Source organism: Macadamia integrifolia, chromosome 9 (assembly GCF_013358625.1).
Source record: "Macadamia integrifolia cultivar HAES 741 chromosome 9, SCU_Mint_v3, whole genome shotgun sequence".
Classification (NCBI taxonomy): Eukaryota; Viridiplantae; Streptophyta; class Magnoliopsida; order Proteales; family Proteaceae; genus Macadamia; species Macadamia integrifolia.
This window is the reverse complement of record NC_056565.1, coordinates 9694048-9717722: the sequence shown is the minus strand read 5'-3', so window position 1 is coordinate 9717722 and position 23675 is coordinate 9694048. Positions and strand designations below refer to the sequence as shown.

At 39.1% G+C, this 23675-nt stretch overlaps 4 protein-coding genes across 7 annotated transcripts; 2 read left to right on the top strand and 2 right to left on the bottom strand.

The window, feature by feature from the left end:
* Positions 1-849: 849 nt before the first annotated feature.
* On the bottom strand, positions 850-2913 carry LOC122088082 (60S ribosomal protein L21-1). Its single transcript, XM_042657227.1, has 2 exons — positions 2618-2913; positions 850-1253 (listed from the first exon to the last, which is right to left on the bottom strand). Exons 1-2 carry the CDS (start codon positions 2852-2854, stop codon positions 996-998), a joined length of 495 nt encoding a protein of 164 aa, XP_042513161.1. The 5' UTR covers positions 2855-2913; the 3' UTR covers positions 850-995.
* A 1189-nt stretch (positions 2914-4102) lies between these two features.
* On the top strand, positions 4103-12127 carry LOC122087921 (GPI mannosyltransferase 2). Of its 2 annotated transcripts, XM_042657059.1 has the most exons (9): positions 4103-4122; positions 4172-4593; positions 4689-4794; positions 6166-6258; positions 6505-6700; positions 8082-8260; positions 8550-8800; positions 11141-11328; positions 11544-12127. In XM_042657059.1, exons 2-9 carry the CDS (start codon positions 4224-4226, stop codon positions 11709-11711), a joined length of 1551 nt encoding a protein of 516 aa, XP_042512993.1. In that variant the 5' UTR covers positions 4103-4122; positions 4172-4223; the 3' UTR covers positions 11712-12127. The 2 variants fall into 2 exon arrangements, with proteins under 2 accessions (XP_042512993.1, XP_042512992.1); XM_042657058.1 differs by lacking the exon at positions 4103-4122 and having other exon boundaries at positions 4133-4593.
* Positions 12128-13568: 1441 nt separating this feature from the next.
* LOC122089351 (extensin) lies at positions 13569-19242 on the top strand. 2 transcript variants are annotated; one of them, XM_042659008.1, is made up of 9 exons: positions 13569-13904; positions 14521-14862; positions 15442-15567; positions 15693-15738; positions 15819-15901; positions 16086-16163; positions 16317-16370; positions 16608-16742; positions 16847-19242. In XM_042659008.1, the coding sequence occupies exons 2-9, from the start codon at positions 14587-14589 to the stop codon at positions 18935-18937; spliced, it is 2889 nt and encodes a 962-aa protein (XP_042514942.1). In that variant the 5' UTR covers positions 13569-13904; positions 14521-14586; the 3' UTR covers positions 18938-19242. The 2 variants fall into 2 exon arrangements, with proteins under 2 accessions (XP_042514942.1, XP_042514943.1); XM_042659009.1 differs by lacking the exon at positions 16317-16370.
* A 1604-nt stretch (positions 19243-20846) lies between these two features.
* Positions 20847-22919, bottom strand: LOC122088477. Of its 2 annotated transcripts, none has more exons than XM_042657758.1 (4): positions 22463-22919; positions 22272-22331; positions 21236-21411; positions 20847-21138 (listed from the first exon to the last, which is right to left on the bottom strand). In XM_042657758.1, the coding sequence occupies exons 1-4, from the start codon at positions 22758-22760 to the stop codon at positions 20944-20946; spliced, it is 729 nt and encodes a 242-aa protein (XP_042513692.1). In that variant the 5' UTR covers positions 22761-22919; the 3' UTR covers positions 20847-20943. The 2 variants fall into 2 exon arrangements, with proteins under 2 accessions (XP_042513692.1, XP_042513691.1); XM_042657757.1 differs by having other exon boundaries at positions 22272-22343; positions 22463-22917.
* Between the last annotated feature and the right edge of the window lie 756 nt (positions 22920-23675).

Below are 23675 nucleotides of genomic sequence, written 5' to 3'. Positions count from 1 at the left end.
AATAACAATTACAGAAGCTTTTCGCCTCCTAGAATGAAGAGGGAATCTCTGCAGTGGGTTTCTGCTGCCCCCTGTTGTCAAGGACTGACAGAAGTACTTCTTTGGATATAATCAGAAGGGCCTATCCCTTGGCTGAAGAGAGAATCTCTTGAAAATGGGTGACAATAAACTCCATCCAATAGCGATAATCACATCCAAAAAAATTAGACTGACGGATTATTAAGAACAAAACAGGGGAGCTAACAGAGTAAAGAAACAAAGAGAAGTAAATAATGATTCCTCCCAAATCACATCAACCCATCCTGGCCATTCTTTTTCTACATTTTCCATTCTCCATTCTCATTTTCTGCTAACAAGTATGTAGGGTGGCCTGAAACTGGATTATATGGTGGCTGAATATTATAAAACACATCCATCTTATATGCTCTAGTAAACTAATCCTCCCTACTCAACAGCTGCCAATACAATATTTCTTCCACATTCTATGACCATTCTCCGTTACTCCATTTTGAAATAAATGAATCATTGCCCATAATACAAATGCAGGTCCCCAAACTAATAAGTGACGGGGAGTTTGGAGTCTTCCTGACCTTCCAGCCAAACTAATAAGTGACGGAAGAAGACAAAAAGTGGAGCTAAGAACTGGTTGAACCCCATTTTCAGAAGGTAAAGGGTCTTCCGTATATACATACTCTCTCTCTCTCTCCCCGACAAACAGTACAACAAAATGAATTATCGATAAGCATTCCACAGGGCCATCATAATGGAGGGAAAAACCTCCTATAATAGAAATTACCCTTCAAGATCTCTCATAGAAGAGCTGCTTCAACTTGCATCCCGAATTCATAGTGAAAACAAAAAGATTCTTTTTTACTCAAAAAAACCATAAAGTAATCAAACTAAGAACAAAACTCGAATCTTAAGTTTCTAAATCCCATCAGGTGTCCAAGAATACCAAAACAATACTGAAAGAAATCCAAAAATTGACTGGTGACCTAGTAGCCACCTTTGAGATCATTAACAACATCATAGGGGATGGGGGTCACAGTTTCCAATGTGGCACCTTCCACCATGAAACCTGGTTTCGGGCCCTCTGGCTGCCTCTTTGTGCTGATGACCTCACCTCGGGCTTTAGCCTCTGCCTTCAATTGATCATTCTTTACCTTGCGTAGGCGGAGTTCCTCTTTGCACCTTGAAATCTGGACGTGCTCTACACGGACATGAATTCGTTTCCTGATTATTCTGTTTCCCACCTGTACCATTACATGCAACAAAGCACTAGGTAAATAGTACAAACAATGAAAAGTCATCAACACTAAGAAGGTAAGTCTATATTAAGTTATGGGGGTTTTATTAGCATTTGAAGATATGCTTGGGAGCAGTTAGCAGGGTATCATTAAAGGGAATCTAACTCCTGCTTCTAAGAAAATAAAATTGGAACCACTTTCCTGCCCCAAAAATCAAAATGTGCTAAATTTAATTCACATAAAATACTACCAGGTCTTCTCCATGAATAATCCTTTTGAGAAGCCCAGTGTTTGTGCAGAATGACACAGGGTACAGATCACCAAATCATCCAAAAGACAACTCAATGGGCAACCATTTATTTAATGGATTATTAAGTAGTGATTAGACCCAACTCCTTTTTCAGTTATAATTGCACTTACTTATTTTCGGTTGGATCTACTTGCTAATTCCAACATAACACTCTCAGACTAGATAGAACATAACAAATAAATTAAGAAGCTGCCAATGAATATAATAGTGCATTAAACCACAACCGTAGTAGATGTGGCTCAGAAGACATTTTAGTAAGACATTAATTGTTATAAAGTACACCAAAATACAAGTGACCTAACAAAAATGGCTGCCCAGGGGTTGGGAAGAGAAATCATTTGTGCCAAAAGCCATATTAGCATGAATATGGACACTGATGCTCTATCAAATAAGGACCCTCAATGGCCTGAGAGGTCTCATCCAATGCTCTCAATGAAGAATAAAACACCCTAAATCAAATTCAAGTGCCCAGTAAACCAAAATCACCTCATTACAATAACTTAAATAACAAGTTTCTAATTATCAAGATATGATAACAAGATTTCTTTTTTTGGGTAAGATGATAACAAGATTCACACAACCAAAAACTAGTGAAGATGCAATTGTCATTATACTAACTACGCTTGACAGTGCAGCATTTGAAGTTACAAAACTATGAAAGGCCAACGTTCAATAGTCTTTATTCCTTTATGAAATTCAGTAGTTCACTTTCGCTGTATATCTCGCTACTCAAATCATGTGCCCGCATAAACACGCTCTAAAAAGTGGTTGGCATCATAACAGTTCAGAGGTCACCATCTTATATAATTAAATGTTTCTTCTTATATAATTTGATTAGATCAAACAGCATACCATGTAGCCAAAAGCTTCTAAATCCACTTCCAACACTTCAAAAACAACATAAACACCCCATTTATTCAACTACAAAATACTAAACCTAAAAAGCCAATACCAATCCAGATTAGAAAATCATGAACCATAAAAATGAAAAAAAGCATCCATATTCCACAATACAAGAGGAAAAAGACATATAAGAAGACAAGGTACAGAAAAGAGAGACCTGCTTATTGACTTCAACGCCGATGGCACGTTTGGTGACGTTCCAGACTCTACCGGTGCGGCCATGGTAGAATTTGTGTGGCATACCCTTGTGAATGGCTCCATTAACCTTGATATCGACGAAATCTCCGATCCTAAATGTCCTCAGATACGTCGTCAATGGAATGTATCCCTTCTTCCTGAAGGGACGAGAGAACAAATCTCTAGTTCGAGATCTCACACCATGACCAGCCGGCATCTTCTCTCTCTCACTTCACTCCTCTGCAGAGAATGTAAAATTAGGAAAGAAAAATTCCAGGGTTAAGGTTCAATTTATATTCCTCCACTCTACTAAACCCTAGTTCCATCGACTATTGCTAAGTTACGCTCAAGGTGACACCGGTTTAACCCGCGCACACCCCATATCGATTTTGATCTATCGTGAGTCGTGAGTCGTGAGTCGTGAGTCGGGAGTCGTGACCGGTTGATGGCGCAAAACCTACAATCAGACGGTGATTAGGCCAACCTGCCATTCTAGACCGGGATATGTGCGCGGAGATGCCACACCACATGTGGGACCGTATATGAATGTCAATCTTTTGATAGACATTCTTCTGAATTATGTTTCTTTCTAAAAAATAGTTTGGTTGTCTTGAGGTAGGGGTGTCAATCGGTCCGTCTGGCTCGATTTCGGTCCGGGTTGAGTCGATTTTGGTGTGGGAAAGCTGAAACCGAACCGAACCAATAAGGAAATTCCAGTTTTGATTTGGTTTCGATTTCGGTGCGGTTTGGTTTCGGTTTGTCTTCGGTTTCTTAAATCGATTTGTAACCAGGTTGGTTTTGATTTTTGATCCAGTTTGGATTCGACTTTCCATACAAATGTATACAAAACTATGCAAATTTTAATTTTTTTAATGAATTTTGGAGTGTTTCGGTTTCTTACAGGTTTGGTTTTAGTTTCGGTCTGGGTTTTGAGCCAGTTTCGGTTTGGTTTCGGGTTCATCCGATTTCGGTGCGGTTCGATTTGGTTTTGGGGTTGCAATACTCCAAACCAAAACGAAATAATAAGGTTTCGATTCGGTTCGATCTGTGTTGTTATCGGTTTGGTCCGACCGGTTTTACTGATTAGGTTTAGGAATTGACACCCCTACCTTGAGGCTAGTACATGTTTCTCCCGGGTTGAGATATTGGCTTCCGTATAAAACTTCTTTTCGCTTTCTCCTTTTATACTAGGTGGTAAAAAGGTTGCTCAAAATCTGAGTTTAAGTGTTGAGGTAAACTTAGATTTGAAACACATCCTTTGTAATATGGTCATTCATGAGAAGTAGGGTGGTCACTTATGAGGGTCATCCTAGTGAAACCAAACAACTCTAAAAATTAAGAATTATCATTCTAAATAATGTCATCCCAAAGATTTACCGAACCAAACAACCCCTAAGATTTCGTTTCCGATGCGACCGGATTGGCCTAAATCGTAATAACCGATGCTAGGGCGATCTCCGACCCAAGGCGGATCAAGACCGCGATGCCGAGTTCGAAAACGTCTTCCCACGTTTTCTCTCCCTTTCTCGCGGTGGCGAAGACAGCTTCTGTTGAAGACGATGAAACTTAACCAGTGAAGTGAATCAATGTCGAAGAAATCTTCAAATAACGAATCAATTAGTGCGAAAACTGATGCAGTCGACGAATCTCGTCTGGTCTTCAGAGCTGTAGTCGTTTCGAGGCTTCTGCTTCTTGGCTTAATAGTTTTCTGGAGGTCGCTGCTTAGCCCTTACGACACCTCTGCTTCCTTAAACCCTAACTGCCTCACGTCGGATTCCACTGTTATATCGCCGGTGAATTCTGTTCTGTGGCCGAGGATCGGAGCAGCAATCGAAGGAAGTATCGTCTGGGACGGTGTCTATTTCGTAAGAATCGCACAATGCGGATACGAATACGAGCAGACCTATGCCTTCTTACCTCTTCTCCCGATTTGCATTTATGTTTTGTCTCGAACTGGTGAGTGATCTAGTAACTCTAACCTATTAAACTTTATACTTTGTCCGCTTCTCTTTTGATGTTCTAATAGCTGCTTGGCATTTCTATCGTTTCAGTTTTTGCTCCGTTGATTCCACTCATTGGATACAGAGCGGTGTTGGGTTTGTCGGGCTATGTTCTCAATAACATTGCCTTCTTGTTTGCGGTGGTTTATTTTTACAGGCAAGTGGTTGCTCATCTCCAGATGTTTATTATTATCCATCTTTCTTCCCCAGAGAACAAAATTGAGTGATGTATATTCTGTCTATAACATTCTGGTAAAGACAGAGACATAAAAGAAGCCTGTGACTAATGCATTCTGTTTATAACTCTGATAAACAGTCTACAATATCAAGATGACACTGAAACATTAAATTATCAGTTTTGGCAACGTGAGTATAGAAACATTTTGAGATTAGATGAATTTAAATAGCACGTATATTAGGACATTCTGTATGATAAATCCAGACGACAAGCACCCACAATACCAGTTGGAATGTTCAACCGTTTAACATATGCAACTAGCCGAGAGTACTAGGTTAGAGTACAATTCTGTCTTGCTGTGAGCAATTTATTTATGTTGTGAAACAAAGAAATTATAAAACCATGACATGATTCTAGTTAGAAAGAAAGGGTGAAGAATTAAAAGCAAATTAAAACCCTTTACCTTGAACCTTCTGAAGTGAATTGTTGAATTCTTCTTTAGATTTGACAACAACAATGTTAGAAGGACCTGAAATTACTTCATGGGCTTAGCAAAGTCTGGAATAGTAAACTAATAAATCAAAAGTAAACTGCATCCGCAAAACAGAGTTGCGTCTACGAAACCCTAGAAATGATTAGAGAGAGAGAGACAGAGAGAGAGAGAGAGAGAAGCGTGTAAGGATTTAACAAAATTGTTTTAAAATAAAAGCTTTTGCAGAGGGGATTTCTCTCTGGGGCTAATTTGTGCCAATCAGGAAGGAATACAACTGCAAACCTTCTTTCTCAAGGGGTGTTTGGTAACCAAAAAGGGTGAGAGAGATCGGAGAGAAATAGAGTTTGCCAAGTGAAAAAAAATAGAAGTTTGAAAATTCAAGACTATAGGAGAGTGCACACTTGTGGTCGGAGTACCATAGGTATGCATGGACATACATGGGGATGCATGCCAATACGTATGAGGGTTTTTTATTGTTAGGATCTGAAATTGACACGTAACTTATCTAGGCCATGTAGTGTCTATCCGTTGATCAGAAATGCCACAACATCATTCCACGTGGCACAATGAGGATGGGCTGCTTTAATAAACTTATCATAGCCGGCCAGGCCGCTCAAACTATGTGATGGTTCCCCACCATCCTTATGTTAATTTGAATTTCTTTGTTATTTCCTCTCAATTGGAATTCTGAGTATCAAATCCCCTAGAAATAAAGCAAGAAAAGGAACTTTCAACTTTGAACAACTTTTCTTCTCTGTTGTAAAAATGTATTGTGTTTCTTTATTTACCATATATGTTTTCAGTGTTTGTGATGTTCATATTTGCTCCTCATTAATGGTATTTTATCCCTTTTTCAGGCTTTCAGTTATTGTCTTGAAGGACACAGGGGCAGCGTTTAGGGCATCAATTTTATTTTGCTTCAATCCAGCTTCCATTTTTTATTCATCACTGTAGTCATCTGATTCCTTTTGTTTTGTTTTGTTTTTTTTTTTTTTTTTTTTTTTTTGATAGGTGGTGAGGTGAAGTGGGATTTGATCCCTAGTCTTGGCGACAACATGCTACAGACTTTACCAGCTGAACCAGCTGGCACCTTCATCTTTATTTCCTTACAAAAAGAGATTATTGTTAGAAGCTGTTCATACCTGACTGTACAGAAATGATAGACTGAACTTACAGCTTTTTCTCCTGATTTGCAGATACTCAGAAAGTCTGTACTCTCTACTTTCACTTGGAGGACTGTATCACTTCATAAGTGGTTCAAATAATATTCCTGTGCTGCTGTTTGCACTCTCTGGTTCTGCAAGGTCAAATGGGGTGCTAAATGCTGGCTATATTTGTTTTCAGACTATGCATCATGCTTATGATGCCATATTTAAAAAGAAGCGTGCCAGTGTAAGTCTTTTATCTTTTCTTCTGGCAGTTCCCTTTGGTTATGGCATTTCTTGAGATAGATACAAATGCATACATGCCAAGATGCATCCAACCTGTGAAAAAGTAATTTCATGTATCATATATCTAAGATCCAAAATTTAAGCAATAATAAACCATAGCAGTTCGAGCTTGATCAGAAAGAAACAGAAGAGAATTATCAAAATGGTGTCATTTTAGAAAACTTTGGTTTTTAGAAAAGATGCATTTGTGTCACTAAAACATTACTAGTTCTTGCTTAGGTACCTAATATTACAGTATGTCCACAAAATTGGTTGAGGACACATTTTTTGGTGTCAGACAGACATCCAGTGTAAGATAAGAGAACCTGAAAAGATGAAGGGGTAGGAGCAGAAACTCTGTATGAGTCCATAAAATTTGCAACTATGCACCTCTCAAGTCAAACTATATCATCAATCGTTGAAAGCTATAGATATACATGGCTAGGTGATGTGTTTGGCTTTTAAATTAATAGCTCTGGTGGCTAGGTTATGCTGCTTCTATCTGTGAGACATGAAGCATTCCTTTTCTCTCTGCTGAGTATAAAGGAAGTTTCCCAATTAGGTAGTACTTTAAAAATATTTGCATATATTTTACATATCAAATAATTTGTGACACTGTTAGGCTTTTTGTGCTAATACCTGGCAACCCAACCTGTATTGTAATTTTAACTCTGCACCTCTCCATATTTCTGAGATTTATGTCTTCATGAATTTATATCTTTTGGTATGCTAATGTTATAATTCTGTCGAAACTGTGTATAAACACAAGTGTATTTCAGCCTTTTCCGGTAGTTCCCTAGCCCTTAACAGTTAATCCTATCCATTGGATTTGTGAGAGGGAAACGGAAATATTTGAAGGTTGCATGGATGCCCTTGTATATTGACCATCATTCTAGACATAATATCTCAGCCTCACCTTCCACTGCTCAAGCCTGCTCTAGATATGCCAAATTATTTTAGGAAGTGATTTTATCATCTACATTTTTTCTGCTCTTTTCAATTAGTCATTTTATAGTATTTTATGTTTTGACATCATTATAGCTTATGACATTTCGATGTAAGCGTTTGCTATTTTGCAAATTGTTCCATGTGCAATTGCAAGCCATATCTTTCAAAATCAAGGTTATTTTCTTTTTTAACGTCTTAACAATACTAAAAGTGAATGTTATTGCATATTACATTTCACATTTTGGGTTGTACAACTTCTGTATAAATACAAGAGATGTGCTGAGTGGGTACTAAAGACCACTTGACTGGCATCACAGCAGAGGTCCAATATTAGTTCTAATTCATCTTACCTTTCTTTTTCCTGCTCGATTTAATTTATTTTTTCTCTTCTCCAGTTGGCAGTGCTGATAATCATTGCTGGACTTGTGCGATCTCTATGTATTTTTGCACCATTTATTGCTTTCCAAGTTTATGGATACTATAATATTTGCCTTGGACATTTGCCTGATGAAATGAAGCCCTGGTGCAAAGCAAGACTACCACTTCTTTACGATTATATTCAAAGCCATTACTGGTGAGTTAATCTCTGAAATTCATTTATTCAATGCTACATTCCAAAAACAAACTGGTTTGACAATGTTTTATTAGTTGACTGTGTACCTGTTGGATCTGTTGATACATGGCTGATCAGTTGCAAGATTCAGGGTCTGTTGCATGATTCTGAGATATAAACCTGTTTTTAAATCTTCAATATTACTGGTTTTCCTTGTGTTTCCTAATCTAAGTTTATGTTGAGCCATTTCAATGAGAGTTGCAGATGTTGGGGTAATGTTTTCTTTCGGTGGTGGCTTCTTTTATGTCAGGGAAGTAGGTTTCTTGAGATATTTCCGGTTGAAGCAGTTACCGAACTTTCTTCTTGCATCTCCAGTATTGTGCATTGCATTTTGTTCAATCTTACATTATGCCATGTTACGGACAAAAATTGTATTTTCACTGGGTTTCGAAGCTTCTGGCAAGGAAAAGAGTTTTGCTACTGTACTCTATTCTCTGGGAACAGAACGAGGATCAAAGGATGCTGAGTTTTCAGACAATGTCCCTTCTAAAGTCCTCCGAGGTATGGCATCTTTTCATATTCCTTTTTTTTTTTCTCTCTTTTCTTTTGGGAGTGGGTTGGGGATGAATTAGTTTCATTAAGAACAGAAAGGTGAGGAATATATTGATGCATCAAATATCAATACAGCAGAGCCAGCATTGACACCAAACAACAAGGAACTGCATAATGTTAGATAAGGGCCACAATACCTGGAATACCTCAATACCCAATTTGACACAATTTATCAACAGCTTTGGTAGTAGTACAGGGCGTCCATAGAACCACCATGGACCTCCCTGTGAAGATGTAAGCAACTGTTTGAAATAGCTAAATCCGCTTCCTGTCTAGGAATTGAATGCTGTAGGACAAGCAGAGGAAGTTTTGATTGCTCTGCCATTAAACTCATTTTCTTGAAGAGGACAGTGGTGGAGAAGAAAATTTCATATTCTTTTTGCACTAGTTTGACCAGTTTCTGAATTGGAATATGACATATCCTTAAGAGACGATGATCATAGGCCTTGGATTTCTACAGATGAATAAAAAGTTCTTTGTTTTGGTAGAGTGGCAATTGTTTTAAGGATCCTGTATCTCAGTCTATATATTACTATGTGAATATGACCAAGTGGTGATGGAGAACCCTTAGGGAAGAGAGGGGGAATCAGAGTAGAGAGGGGAAAAAGGAGAATCACACTCAACACATTCATTCAATAATCAAATCACTCTCTCTGAATCTTTAATCGATTACAACCAATATATAGGAAAATAGGAACATGAAATTAGAAACTTAACTGAAATGAAAACTAGCCTAAACTAGAAAACAACTATAAAAAAGAAACCAAAGCAAGGAAATAAATCCTACTCCTACGTTCAAGTCTGGAAAATAAAAGCATGAAATAAAATACTAAGTAAACTACTAAATTTATTTCCAACCCTTGTTGGACCAAAACCCTGGGTTGGACCGGTTCTTCTTGGCTCTTGGCTTCCAAAGCCGGTCATGCTGATCCAACCAAGAAAGGGCAGCCGTATCTGCATCAAGTGGTCTTAAATTTCTTTGACTATATTTCTGTTTGTTGATTATGCTAGATTGTTGCACACACACACACACACACACACACACACACACACACACACATATGTAAGTGCTGCATGGAGGCGGAAAAGCAGTCAGTTGTCTCATGAATGGACTGCTTCACCAAATTCTTCTGTTAATCTGAACTTTGATGGAGTAGTTTGGGAAAACCCAGGTCCATATGAAATTGGAGGAATGCTTCGAGATAATGTGGGAAATGTCCTATGATCTTCACAGGTCCCACTGGGAGAGGAACTCAAACACAAAATAAACCAAGGCTAGGGACAATCTATTCATGCCACAACTGAGGACTCTTCTTGGTATGGAAGGCCACTCAGCTTTGGTGATAAAATGGCTATCCCAAAATTCTGAAATCTAGAAGGTCTCTGCAATCAATGGAACATCAGCTTGGGGTGGGGTGAAAAGATAGGTGATTTATGAAAGGCCATAGCCAATTGCATGATGTCAGGCAGATTTTGACTGTAGGTGGTTCCGCTTAGAGGCGAATTTTTGTATCTGCATACTATTTCTATACTCCTATGTACAGCTCTTCTTAAAGCAGTGGCCTAAAAGGGTTTTTTTTTTTTTTTTTTAATTTTTTTAATTTTTTATACTTTTAAACCTCACCCCGCCCCCCCCCCCCCCCCAAAAAAAGAAAAAAAAAAAAAAAAGAGAGTCAGAAACCAATGAATGTTTGAGGGTCTAATTTGGTGAGCTGAACTTTTATTTGGGCTCAATGGCATAAAAATTACTTCCAACTATGATGCAACAGATAAATTTTATGATTTCCAATTAAATGATTTCTAGAGAAAGAAGAAAAGATGAAATCCATAATGTATGCTGTATTTTATTTGTTGAAGAGCTATAGATCCTACAGGAAATCCACAAATGGTGTCAAGAACCTATGGAGTCTGGAAATATAATGCATGTCCAACATACATAAACCATCTGTTTTTAGATTCCATGCAACGCTTGCATCCATTATCAAGCATCATTTGGCATTGTAGGATGTGTGGTTCCTCTTGGTTGTGCTGCATGAAGAGGTAGTATTCTTTTGCATATTTTTTTAATATCCATATGACCAAGGAAGCTAATTTGAAGAAACTTGCAATGCTTTGAGATGTTTGGACTACTAAGAATTACCATGCTGGTGACAGCTGGTCATCAATTTATGAATTTCTGCGGCCCTGTGAAAATCCCAAGGGACTGTCATTTGCTTTTTGCTATTTGTCCTTGGCTGCTTCTTCGATGCATTCAACATTCTGAAGCTTGTATTTTATCTGTTGGTGAAGATCGTACAGTCAGACAGAGGAAAGAAAAGAGTAAACCACAGACTCGTGATTCTTTTCAGAATCCCCTTCCATCAGGTGATTATGCATGTCTTCCTGAAAAGACAGGGTACTTCTCCATCTTAGTCCTTCCCTTCATTCTACACCTAGGCTTCATGGCTGCGACAGCATTTTTTGTCATGCATGTGCAGGTCAGATTCTATTCTTTTGCTTCATTATGTAGAGATCATCAACATGTCAATTTTTTTTTATATATTTTCCATTTTGGCATTTTTCCGCATTTCAATTTGCACCATTCAAATCCTGTCTGTGTCAAGATTGGTCTCAGCTATTGCTTGAATGAATAAGTTAATTCTTCATTACTACGAAACATGGGCTGCATTTTCTGACAGTAACACTTCAACAGGTTGCAACTCGTTTCTTATCTGCCAGCCCAGTTCTTTATTGGTTTGCCTCATATATAATGGTTTCTCCTGGCACTTCTAGGAGATGGGGTTACTTGATTTGGGCATACTCTACAGCTTACATACTCATTGGCAGTTTGCTATTCTCAAACTTCTATCCTTTCACCTGAGAGGCTGCAGCATTATTTCTTCAGTATTTGTGGGGTGACAAGTGACAAATTCCATTTTGCTGGCGGGGCTGTTGCACTTCGTAGGGTGGTATAACCAGAAGTTGTATTTAGTGCAGGGAAGACAGTCTCAAGATCTTTGATGCATTTGGCACGTGACTACTTTTACTTTGCAACCCACACCCAACCCTCCTTCCCACAAATGAAGTTTTGTTCGGTTTCCAATTCATTCCTTGGGTACTTTTAACAAGATTGTGCGACATCTTATTTGTTGTTGCCTGTGTACAGTAATTTGAAATGAACTGCAATAGTTTGTTGACGTGATGGACTGCACTCATCACTCTTCTGTAAATTTTTAAATTTGGGAGATATACTTGTTAATTATGTATTGAAAGATCACCTACACCATTTTTCTCTGACTTCTCAAAACATCAACAGCAACTGGTAAATTAGTTATTTGTGGTTTTCAACTTCACTAAGGCTTCTTCATTTGTTTCCTTGGAACAATTTTTTTTCTGGAAAATTGACTTTTATTTGAAACTTTTTTTTTTTTTTGCCCACTGTCCTTTGTTTTTTATTTTATTGTAAATGCCGAGGAAACATATTTAAGCATGGTTAAGTGAGAACAGAATGTAACTATATGATAGGTGTTCTTTATGAAGTGGGCAAGCCTGCGGCACAACGGTTAAGTTGCATTATTGCAACATATTTGTCACAGGTTCAAAACTTGTAAACAACCTCTTCTGCAAAGCAGCGGGTGAGGCTGTGTACACTATCCCAGACTCTGCAGTAGCCGGAGCTTTGTGCATTGGATTGCTCTTTTAAGTGTTCTTTATGAGTGGTAATTGTATCTTTGACCAAGATACCATCTTTTAGATGCAACTGCTTGCATTAAATGATTTTACTTCTCCAAGTTTGCTTGACTGATGCTTCAAGGTAGACAACTTCCACTTCTTGTTCTTGTTGTCCATTTTCTGGAGGTTTGATTCAAGCCATCTTGCTGTCATCTGGAAGTTGTCGAATCTCGGCAGCTTTCATCCCCCATCTTCAGAGATATTGAAGGTGAGATCACCTACTTTACGCATGAATGTTACAAATAGTATTCCATGTCTGGATTGTTTAAGACCACCATATATTCTCACATGGGAGCTTAGGTGATGTATTGTTGGTCTGAGAAGTTTCACATGTTTCTCCTATAACCCTCTCACATGGCAAGTTTCAACAGCTCCACACTAAATGCAAGAAATTTCTTTGAGAAAATCAAGTAGAGCTGAAAAGTTTCTTTCACTTTCTCAGATAAGGTTGGTGAGTAAATTCTTCGCTTGAAATGCCCCTATATTTTCTCGTTGCCACCCCATTCTATCCTTAAGGCTCTTTTGGTTGCAAGGAAAATTGAAGGGAAGGGATGTAAAATTTTCAAACCTAATAAAAATTTTTTTTGTAATTTCAAATCTTTTCATATTTGGTTATATCATCAGATTGTGATAGAGATGAATGGGGAATATACGAGACCTAAGATAAGCTTAAATTTTTTGTATTTTTATTTTTTATGACAAAACAAAATCAAATATAGATTGAGATAAACCTTAATGTGATATCCACTTAATCAATATAGTTTTGGGGTTTGGTTGGCATTTAGATAGATATATTATAACGATGGAGCTAGAAGGTACTCTGATCGGATTGGAGTCCCAAAACTCTTGGATGGTTCACTAATACATATCGGACAGTGAATTGTTTATCCTTGGATGGGCATAATGAAACAACGAAGGGTATTTTCGACATCCAACACATTGGGGCAAAGTAATGACGACGGTAGATTTGTGGATAAAGAGTATGATCCCGATTTCTACCGCTCCTAAGTGCGCGATCCCAAAGAAGGTTTCTAGGGTTCAAGAAGAATTTATCCGGACGGAATCGGCCGGAATCGATTAAAATCTGTTTTGAAACCCTGGCCCGAACAGACAAATGGCGAGCCGAGGATCAGGTCCAGAAGCGTGAGCCGAGCAAGTGCGCCCTGGGGCAAGTGGGCGACATCGTTTCTTTCCTTCCGAGCTCTCTGGACTCTGGGTACTTCAGTTTTCAAGCTCCCACTAAATTTACCTTTTTCAAAGTTGGGAATTGGGAAGCAGAGAAGGGTCACCTGTTTTGTTCTCTTTGCTCCCGCAGGTGCACGTCAAAACCCTAGTTTTACAGGTGAGTACTCTATTCCATTGCCTGCTCCTCCTTTTCCCCTATTAAGGGTTAAATTTTTATTTCGTTTTTTCTGGGTCTACTTCAAATTTTTTTCTGTCCGCGATCGTCTTGCAATGCCGACGAAGTAGATTCGGAACGAATGGAAAAAGGAAAGAGAGGAAAAGACTAAACAATAAGGGATTGATTTTCAGGTTATAGTTTCAAAAATGGATTCACTTGATGGGTTGAATCCTTTTTAGGGTTTTCTCCTTTCTTCCTTCATTCAAATTTTGGGGACACAAACGTGCATATACTGTGTAAGTAGGAATTAGGAATGAGAACCCATCAAATTTCAGTTTCTGGGAACACAGGTCATAGTAATTTTTGAATCACGAATAATAATTATAAAAATGAAAGGTAACAAACAGAGAAAAGTGAAGGCTGTATTTCTGATCATTGAACTTGCTATTTGAAACTGATAGTTTGGTCAGGCTGCACATGCCTTTGGTGTCTTTTTTTTTTTTTTTTTGTTGCCGGGGGGGGGGGGGTTGGGGGTGGGGGGTGGGGTGGGAAATATGTTACTGCATTCTTTTTGAACAACTTTCGAGTCTGACCCTACGACTTGTATTCTAAACAGGGTTGCAGCATCAATTGAATAGCTGCATTAAGCGACAAGCTGCTATTGGACACATTTCCAGTGAACATGGCTATAAAGGTTGACCAAGCCACTGTCGTGACTACATCTGCCGCAATTACAAGTAGTTCTAAGGTCTCGATGTTCAGTGCGAAGTCTGGATTTGTTATACCGAAGAACAAATTATCAGGTTCTTTGGTTCCCGTATTTCGATGCTCGGGAAAGTCGGAAGCCAGTGATGCCACCAAAGAAGAAAGTAGCAAACAGATTCAGCGGAAAACAAAATGGGGTACTGACTTGACACAAGATGCTGCTGTCAGGAGAGGAAGAGCCTTAGCGTATCAGGTACTTAAGGGACTGTTTGTAAGTTCTATTTGAGGCTCAACAATTTTTTTTTTTTTCTTTTTTTTTTTGTTGCCGTCTCCTAAGTTTGTAGAATGAATAGGCTCCATCTGGTTGGATGTAAAATGTTGTACTGTAAAGCATTTAAATAGAAGTACAAAAATATATTTTGAAAATAAAAGACCAATAGCATATAGAAAATAGTAACATTTTATTTAGTAGTTGAGAAATGAGAAATAATTACTTTGCCAATACTTTCCACAAAAATCTAAGTAATATGTTCAAAATTTTTATTATCATACCTAATAAATTTCTGAGTTACCCAGAAGATTTCCATTTTGTTTACATTGCAACACTTAGAACCCCACCAGATGGAGTCCTAGAAATCTTTCATGAGCATTTATAGCTCCAATTTGTAGGGAGGTTTGTCAGTTGCTCGATTTGTGGCAATTGACAACTCTCTGTTTTCCCATTTGGGTGCTAAACATGGGTCTTCCTTGTGAAGTTCTCACATGGAAGCTTCCCATTCCAGGTGGCATTAAGTGATATTACTACCTTTGTGGTGGCACAAATTTTGAGCAGACTCGAGTGGAACAAATTACACAACAGCTGAAATCAGGAGTTCTGAAGACTGGAGAAGCCCAAGCCTCGGTGTCACCCAGCCAGGTTCTGAATTGTGAGTCTTCCGACCATCAGATTAATGATAAGGTATGATAATGGTTAATGTTGCTGCCATAAGCTAATAACTCCGTTGTGCTGAGAGAGATAGTTTGATACATTTGTTTTTTCTGTGATGATACCTGAATTCAATACCTCTATTCTCTAATTTGCAGGCCCAGAAGATTGAACTATTGGAACTGGAAAGAAGGGAAATTATTGGTATGTTCAGTGTATTGTGAGTGCATCTTTTGGTTTTCCATTGCAATATTTATTCTCAAGTTGTTCATTGGTATTTCCAGGTGAAATTCTAAAGCTGAACCCAAGTTACAAGGCTCCATCTGATTACAAGCCATTATTGAAAGAGGCTGTAGTACCTATTCCTGTAAGTCAGATGCTGGCCCTTGACTTTCTAGCACACTACCTTCTGCTTTGTCTCTTTCAGCAGTTACTGCCATTTTCTTGGAAAATGGTTATTTATAATTAGCATTAACCTGTTTGCGCTTTGTTGCTCTGTTTATTGTTTGTTGTACATATAATGCTTAGCTTATTGTCTGTTTCTTTTGTAGCTTAAAGCACATCCAGGATTCAATTTCATTGGTCTTCTATTGGGGTCTGGAAGAAATACTCTTAAGAGATTAGAAGAAGTGAGTAGTTTGTGTAATCCCAGCTAATGCTTGTAGAAGTGATTACATGTTACTTCAGATGTAAATGATGCTAATTGTAAGGCTTTGTTTTGGGATCTTCCCCATTTTCTTTTCCTTTCATCAGTCATCTGTTTCTTTCTGCAATTGAATCAGGAAACTGGAGCTAAAGTATGTGTGCATGGCATTAGAGTAGGCACAGGAGAGAAGGTATCCATCTTTGAAGTGGAAGAAAGGAAGTCTTGTTTCATTGAAATCATGAAATGGCTCACAGACATGGATTTTGTGTTCTTCTTTTCCATTTTTATATTCATTTCCATTGTTATATTAGAATGATCTCACTGTGATTATTTGCTCTGTTTAATGGACTCAGTTCACTCGGTGTTGAGGCAAACAGATGAAGCCCTACTAGTTTCTTCACTCTCTTTTTTTTTTTTTCATGTCCAGGCCGAAATTACTCGGGCAGATGGGGACGAAGTCCAGAATGCTTATGAAGAGCTGTATGTCCATGTATCAGCTGACACACATGAGAAAGTTGATGCTGCAGTTGCTCTAATTGAACTGTTAGTCAGACCAGTATCTGTGAGTTTGCATGTTGAAAGGTGTATTATTCTTGCTTATCTACCTAGGATCTTAAGCTAATACTTGCCTCCCCTCCCCTTTTCTCTCTCTCTCTTGCTTTTTAGGTTAATTCAGCTGTTGTTTCCACAACTCCAACTTCAGTTTCTGGGGACACTGTCATTACTGTTGAGCAAAGTCAGGGCCTAGTTACTAGTTATGTGATGCCTGGTGCTATTGGAAACCAGGGGGTGCTGCAACCAATGATTGGATCTTCACAGCCTGGTCCTCCACAAGTCCAGTTCCGGCCATATCCAAGTCCTTGGTTCCCGCTAGGACCAACACAAACCTCCATTCAGTCACCCTCTGCCTTCATTTCTCTTCCAAATTCTTCATTGCCCATGCCTAACAATCTGGTTCAGATTTCTCCACCCCCTCGTATTCCCTCAAACAACCCACCATTTTTTGCACGGTTTACTCCTGGATCAGGATTTGGCTCTGTTTCAGGGAATCACCCGTCTCTGGCCACCAGACCACAGCCATCAATGCCGACTTTGCAATGGCCATACATGCATGACACACGGCCTGCAAGCCACATCTCACCAATAAACAATCTCATGCCAGTCTCGCAGCCTCTTTCAGCATACCCCACTGCATCAGCTCAACCAAATCTTACTGTACCACCAGCATTTACTGGTAACCAACATACACCAGCTGGACCAGTACCAGTGGCAAGACAACTGGTACCACAACCATTTTCATCAGGACCATTGCCAAACAGGCCACTAACCCCTGCTGGGAGCTCTGGTGGTTGGTCTGGTGTACCTGCCATAATCCCTCGAGGGATAGGGAACACAGTACAGATGACTTCATCAATGGTTCCACCACAAAGGCCTCATTCCATGGTACAACCAAATGCATCGGTAGCTCTTCCAAATATTTCAGCAACTGTAATGAGTAGACCTGCTCCAAATGTTGTTCCTCCTGCTAGTTTTCCTTCTCTACCTCACACTCCCCAGTTGGTCAATACATCAGCAGTTAACCGTCCAGCACCTACACCAGGTTTTGTTTCTGTACCAGCTCAAGTTGGGTCTAGTCCTGTGTCACTGGCGTCATCTCAACCCTCAGTATCAGTACCGGTATCTTCACAGACACCAGGACGATTGCCGGCCCCATCTATGGCTGGACACACACAAATTCCACCAGCAATACTTCCTCGAGCACCAGTTCCAATTTTCGCTCAAGCAAGTGGTACAATTCCAGCATCAGCAGCTGCGTCCATTCAATCTACTTCACCAGTGCCACATGTGCAGCCTGTAAATTTACGTGCACCAGTGCGTAATCCATTGCAAAATCCTGTGGTGGGTTCATCAACAGTTTCTTCACCAGTGCCATCAACATCACCACAACAGCAATCTGGAATGCCTATTGGTTCTGGAAGCTTACCAAGTTTCACTCCCATGAAGCCCCCCGTGACAAGCCCGGGAAGTATTCCACCAGTTACAACTCCAAAACCCCAGAGGCCAAGTTCTGGTGATTTCACTTTTCAGCCCCTCAGGTCCCAGCACCCGGCTGCTCAAACAGTTCCAAGGTCTAGTGGACAACCCCCTACTCAAAGTACCCCACCAGTACTGCCACCTCTGGCACCTCAATCACCATCTTTTCGACCAGCTTTGCATTCATTGCCACAACCTGGCATACAAAGTTTTGCAAGGCCTCAGGCTGCCAATCCAATTGGTCAGCCTCATGCTCCGTCCTTGACACCTTCACCAGGTAGCATTGTGCCCTTTGGTGGTAACCCACCCACCACCTCCCTACCACCTAGACCTCTAGTATTTCCAAGTTCACATCCTATTCGGCCTTCTACTCCTGTGCCTCAAATGAGGCCACAGAGCTTTGGTTCAGCATCACATATGCCGCCCATACCCAGTGTTTTACCTCTTCGCCCCGCAAATCCACTGCAACAGCAGCAGAATCAGCTGTCCCAGACAATTCGTCCGGGGAACCTCTTGTTTCCAAATCAGCAATTCAATAACAATCTCTCATTTGCATCTGGTAAGCCAGCTTCCGGTCCTGGAGGAAACCAAATTTATGACCCATTTTCACCCACTTCAGTACCTTCTGCCCCTCCCCGACAAGGAGATAGTCCAGCCAAAGTGAGGAAACAGGAGAATGACCCAGAGTATGAGGATCTGATGGATTCAGTGGGTGTGAGATGATAGCGATTGCTGTTGCAGTTTGTTTCTCAAGGTGAAGGGTTAAGATGACCTATAAAGGAGGTGACAACATACGGACTAATGAGGGTTATTGGAATTTGTTGTGAGTTCCCTGCATAGGAGAAGAAAATTTCAAAATATTAAATATTAATTACTGCTGCACTGCACCGTTGCCAATTTTATTTAATATTTCCTTTTTGGCTGAGTTTGGATTCTGTGAGCAGTAGCATAGAGATTATTGAACAGTTTTGTAATCCTCTATTAGGCACTGATCAGTATCCAATAGCATGGTTTTTTTTCTGTTGGAACTCTCTTTCCCATTTTTTGCTTCTATTATGGGAGGCGTGTTTCTAACCAGAGTCTTGATCTCGTTAGTCGCTAATTTTCGCTGTTCCTGTTAAAATGTATAGTTCTTATTGACAGCCTGAAAAAGGACAAGGAAAAGTGCACGGTGGTGCTCTACCATCAGCTTGATTACCGGGAAAGCCAGGTGATATCAGAATCAAGTGTCAACTGTGCCGTTAACCTATAAGCCAGTGAGATTTGGATTAGGGGATATTGAAGCATACATGGTTTGGGTGATGTCATCTGAACTTTCTCTGTGTGCTGAATGGCTAAGGTCGGCAGGGCATTACTGTTAATTGTGTGCTTTCTGAACTCGCTTGTTGCCTACTCTGTATTTATTGGCAATAAAGAGAAGCTGTTTAAGATACGTTGAGACTGACCTTAATTTGTTGGTGCTGGAAGTGCTTTCAGCAAATTCACCCTTAAAGGTCAAGCAATGCACATGGCCAAGACCTTTTAACACTTGGTACGTCAACCTTAACCTCCATGGAATATTTTTACGGCAGCCGAAACTTCCAAGATCAGTGTCTATACATATATATATATATATATATATATATATATATATTTACAAGTAAGCAGAAACTCCGAAGCACTGAGAAACAAAATCTCAAGATCAAAATGCCCTCAACCTTCCCTCCACAATGAGCTATGGGAGCATTTTTGGTTTTTCTTTTTTGTGACGAGGAATGTACTTTATTCATTAGAAATATTATTTCCACAATAGACTACATAGGAGTTCAGGTATTGCTGACACTTCTTCTCAAATACCAAATACCACAAGACTGGGACAAAGAGAATTTGGCCACCATATGAGACATCCAAATATTACAACTTGAGACGATGGGCAAAGGGATTTCATCTTTAACTTTGGTGCTATTGTATACTTGAGGAACTCTCCCTACATTATGTCAAGGCTTAAAAGTTAGACCCTCAAAACAAATTCTGCTTCGAAGAAACAGACTACTGTTTCAGATTTCTAAGGTAAGCAAATTGATTGGAACACCTTGAAGATGAAACACATTTCAACACAATGTCTAGGATAGGGATTTTTTCCACTTTGACAGTCCTGGCCTTGTTCGTCATCTGGAATCGGCACCAGTTCCATGAACAATATGACAAGTTAGTGATTTAAGTTCTCTTCAATTTTCATTTTCTTCCAGATTTTACCTACCATTCTACATGAAGGTTCCCCAGTCTTAAACTCACATGTTGAGACAACTCGTATTATGAGTCAACTAGAAGAGAACTCTCAATTCCGGAGTGCAATCATTTTTTGATAAGTCAGTAACAAGATCCACAAAGTTAACATTTCATAGAAACTCCATGGATTGCTGCACATTTTCCAATTTGAAAATCAGCAGCACAACACAACATTGCCGGACCATAAATTAAGTCTCTCACGGGACGCCTTTCAAATTTGTTATTGACTGGAGATCCTAACATTACCAGAAGAATGGCTTAACTCTCTTTTCCAGGATTCCATGAGGCTTATCATATATTTAAAGTTTCCAAATGCAACAGAAGAAACTGATAACTTGAAGTGGGGAAAGTAAACTTCAGTAAGTGAAGGGGAACGACAGGAAAACCTTCTATTAATGGCATATATGTACAAGTTGTGGATTGTATATACACAAGGGAGAAGTGAAGAAATTAAAGAAAATTCAAATGGAAGGTCCAGACCTAAGTACCCTCTCTAGTTTCTCAGCCTTGGCGTAATCTTTGTCTGTGAGAGGCCCTGCGGGAAAAGCTGTGATCTCCACAACAAGATGTGGAGTTGGGAGCTCATCAAAAAGAGCTCTCACATTATTACAACACACACTCTCTCCGTGAGCACTCTCCCTCCTAATTTGACAACCCTATAAACCAACACAAAAACTTCCAATTAGAAAGCTAGATGAGAGTGCAAACTCTGCTTCAAGCCATGAATAAGAAATATAGTATGAACCAAAGTACCTTATGAGAAGTTGCATCAACAAAGTGATCATCATCAGAAAGCAGGGATGCAATGGCTTTAAGAAGACGCCGTCCTTCAGATTTGGAAGGTACCCTGTAACTCCTCTTGAGAGTACCCTTTGTTGTAGGATGCCATTTGCTCACCAGTTTCCTTTTCTCAGCTGCTTCCTTTTCCTCTACATCAAACAAATACCACAACCACAAGTTAAATGAATATAGTTTGTCTTTCCATCTAAGCTGCGCATGACACCAAGTACTCTTCCTGATAATGCAGTTCAATCTCAATCAAAAACATTGCTCCATTTGGTTGCAATGGAAATCAAAGGAAAGGAAAGGAAAGGAAAGGAAAGGAAAGGAAAGTGAAAATTTCAAACCTAAAAATGAAAACTTTTCTATTCATTATCCTACGTGATTTTATCACTAACGCCAATTCATTCCATATTACGCTACTAAATTTCATTTTGCTTTGCATCCAAATCCCTTGGGTTTGAAAAGTAAAATAAAAATTACATCTAAAAAGCATCATTACTCAACATGGTAAGAAAATTAAGTACTTTATACAAGCAATGAATAGAAAAGTATTCTTTTTAATGATAAGAAAATTAAGTACTTTATACAAGCAATGAATAGAAAAGTATTATTTTTTAAGTTAAAAAAAATTTTCACTTCCCTTCCCTCTAATTTGCCTTGCAAGCATAGTCTACAGGATTAGTGGGTCTATCTTTGTTCATAGTTATTTCCTCACTACTTAAGCTTCTATAGAAAGTGAAACCAAAACATGTTTCTAAAATACCATGTAAAAAATACACATTATGCTGTAGCAAGCAAATTTTCAGGTTCAACACCTAACCAGCAGTGTACAAAAGGGCAAATTAACATCAGAAGATTCAGATTAAATGGTTGATGCTTTATCATTTTTCTAGATTATCAAATCAAATCACCTAGGTCGGATACCAGGCTACAAAACCATGACAGGATACAGATTACAGAAGCAAGAAAAGCAAAGAAAATGAAAGAGGAAGGAAAACCCACAAACCTGATTTCCCCTTCAAGCTTTCTAACCACTTAGAAAAACCCAAATCGTCCGTCTCTGTTTCTGTTTCCAGATCTAAGAAACAAATGAAAAATGAAGGGTCGAACCAAAAAAAAAATGTGGGAAATATAGTATCCAAAATGAGCAAGAAAAGATTAAACTTTTTAGCATCAAAGGTAAAAGGATTCTGATACCTGAGAAAAATGGGCTCGCCGGAGATCCAGCTAATCCAGCCTTCAGGAGAGCATAGAAGATGCAAATCCTACCAGCCCATAATACAGGACTCCCGACCAAGGAGGCATGAACGCCAGTGACATTGAGTTTTCCGGCTGAAGCATTATGCGATCTCCTCAGAGTGGTGAAAGTGAAGGGCACAGCTCCAAGAGAAGGAAGGAAGGTTTTGGGCAGCAAAGAAGAATTAAATTGGGTACCCGCGATTTGGATGGCTTGGAAAGGTGACGTAAAGGATGTTTGGACCAGCGAGAAAAACATGACTAATCAGCTGCTTGAGAAACAATAGCAGGTCTTCTTCTTCTGCTTCTGTTCTCTAAACCTCAAGAAGAAAGAAGTGGGAGAGAGAGAGACATTAATGTTGAACAGTCGAAGATTGCCCAGGATTCTTAATGTTCTAACCCACCCACAGAAAATAAAAAATAATAAAAAAAAAATCTTTTCATCATCAGAAATGGCCCATTGGATTGAAAAAGAAAGATGTTTCTATCTTGTTGTGGATAAGGATATGTTTCTACCAAAAAAAAAAGGATATGTGTATGGTAGACAGCAAGCGCCGTCTATGAACCTGCTGCCAATAGTAAATAGACCACAGAATTTTTTTTGGGTAAATATCACATGATTTTGGGAATCAAATAGATGGGAGTAACATGTATAAATCACATGAAATTTGTGTCTAGATCCTCTCCCCATGTGGTGATCTTTTGACTTATGATCGGAATGTCGTTTAGCAATGGGATCTCATGTGGGAGTTGATCAGGACTTTGAAATTTGGTAATCAATCTTAGGAGAGATGAGTTTAGAGTGGATCCTCATCTTTGGTATTTTTGCGTAATGTGGTAATTTTCAATTACTTAAACCCGAGTATTTTTAGCACATCATAATCAAGATTGAAGGAGTATGTCGGATCATTTTTATCAATTTAAATACCAATTATACCTTCTAATTCTTTTGGCCAGATTATAAATGGAACATCATGGTTTAGACCCATCCACCGTGGAGAAGGCATTAATACTCTTCCTATTGAAAATTATAGTAATGCCCCTTCTAGTATTCAATAGTCATCTCAATTTCCTCAATAAATAAATAAATATATATATATATATATACAGACACACACACATACACATACACATACACATACACATACAAGAACATCATAAGACATTAAATGCC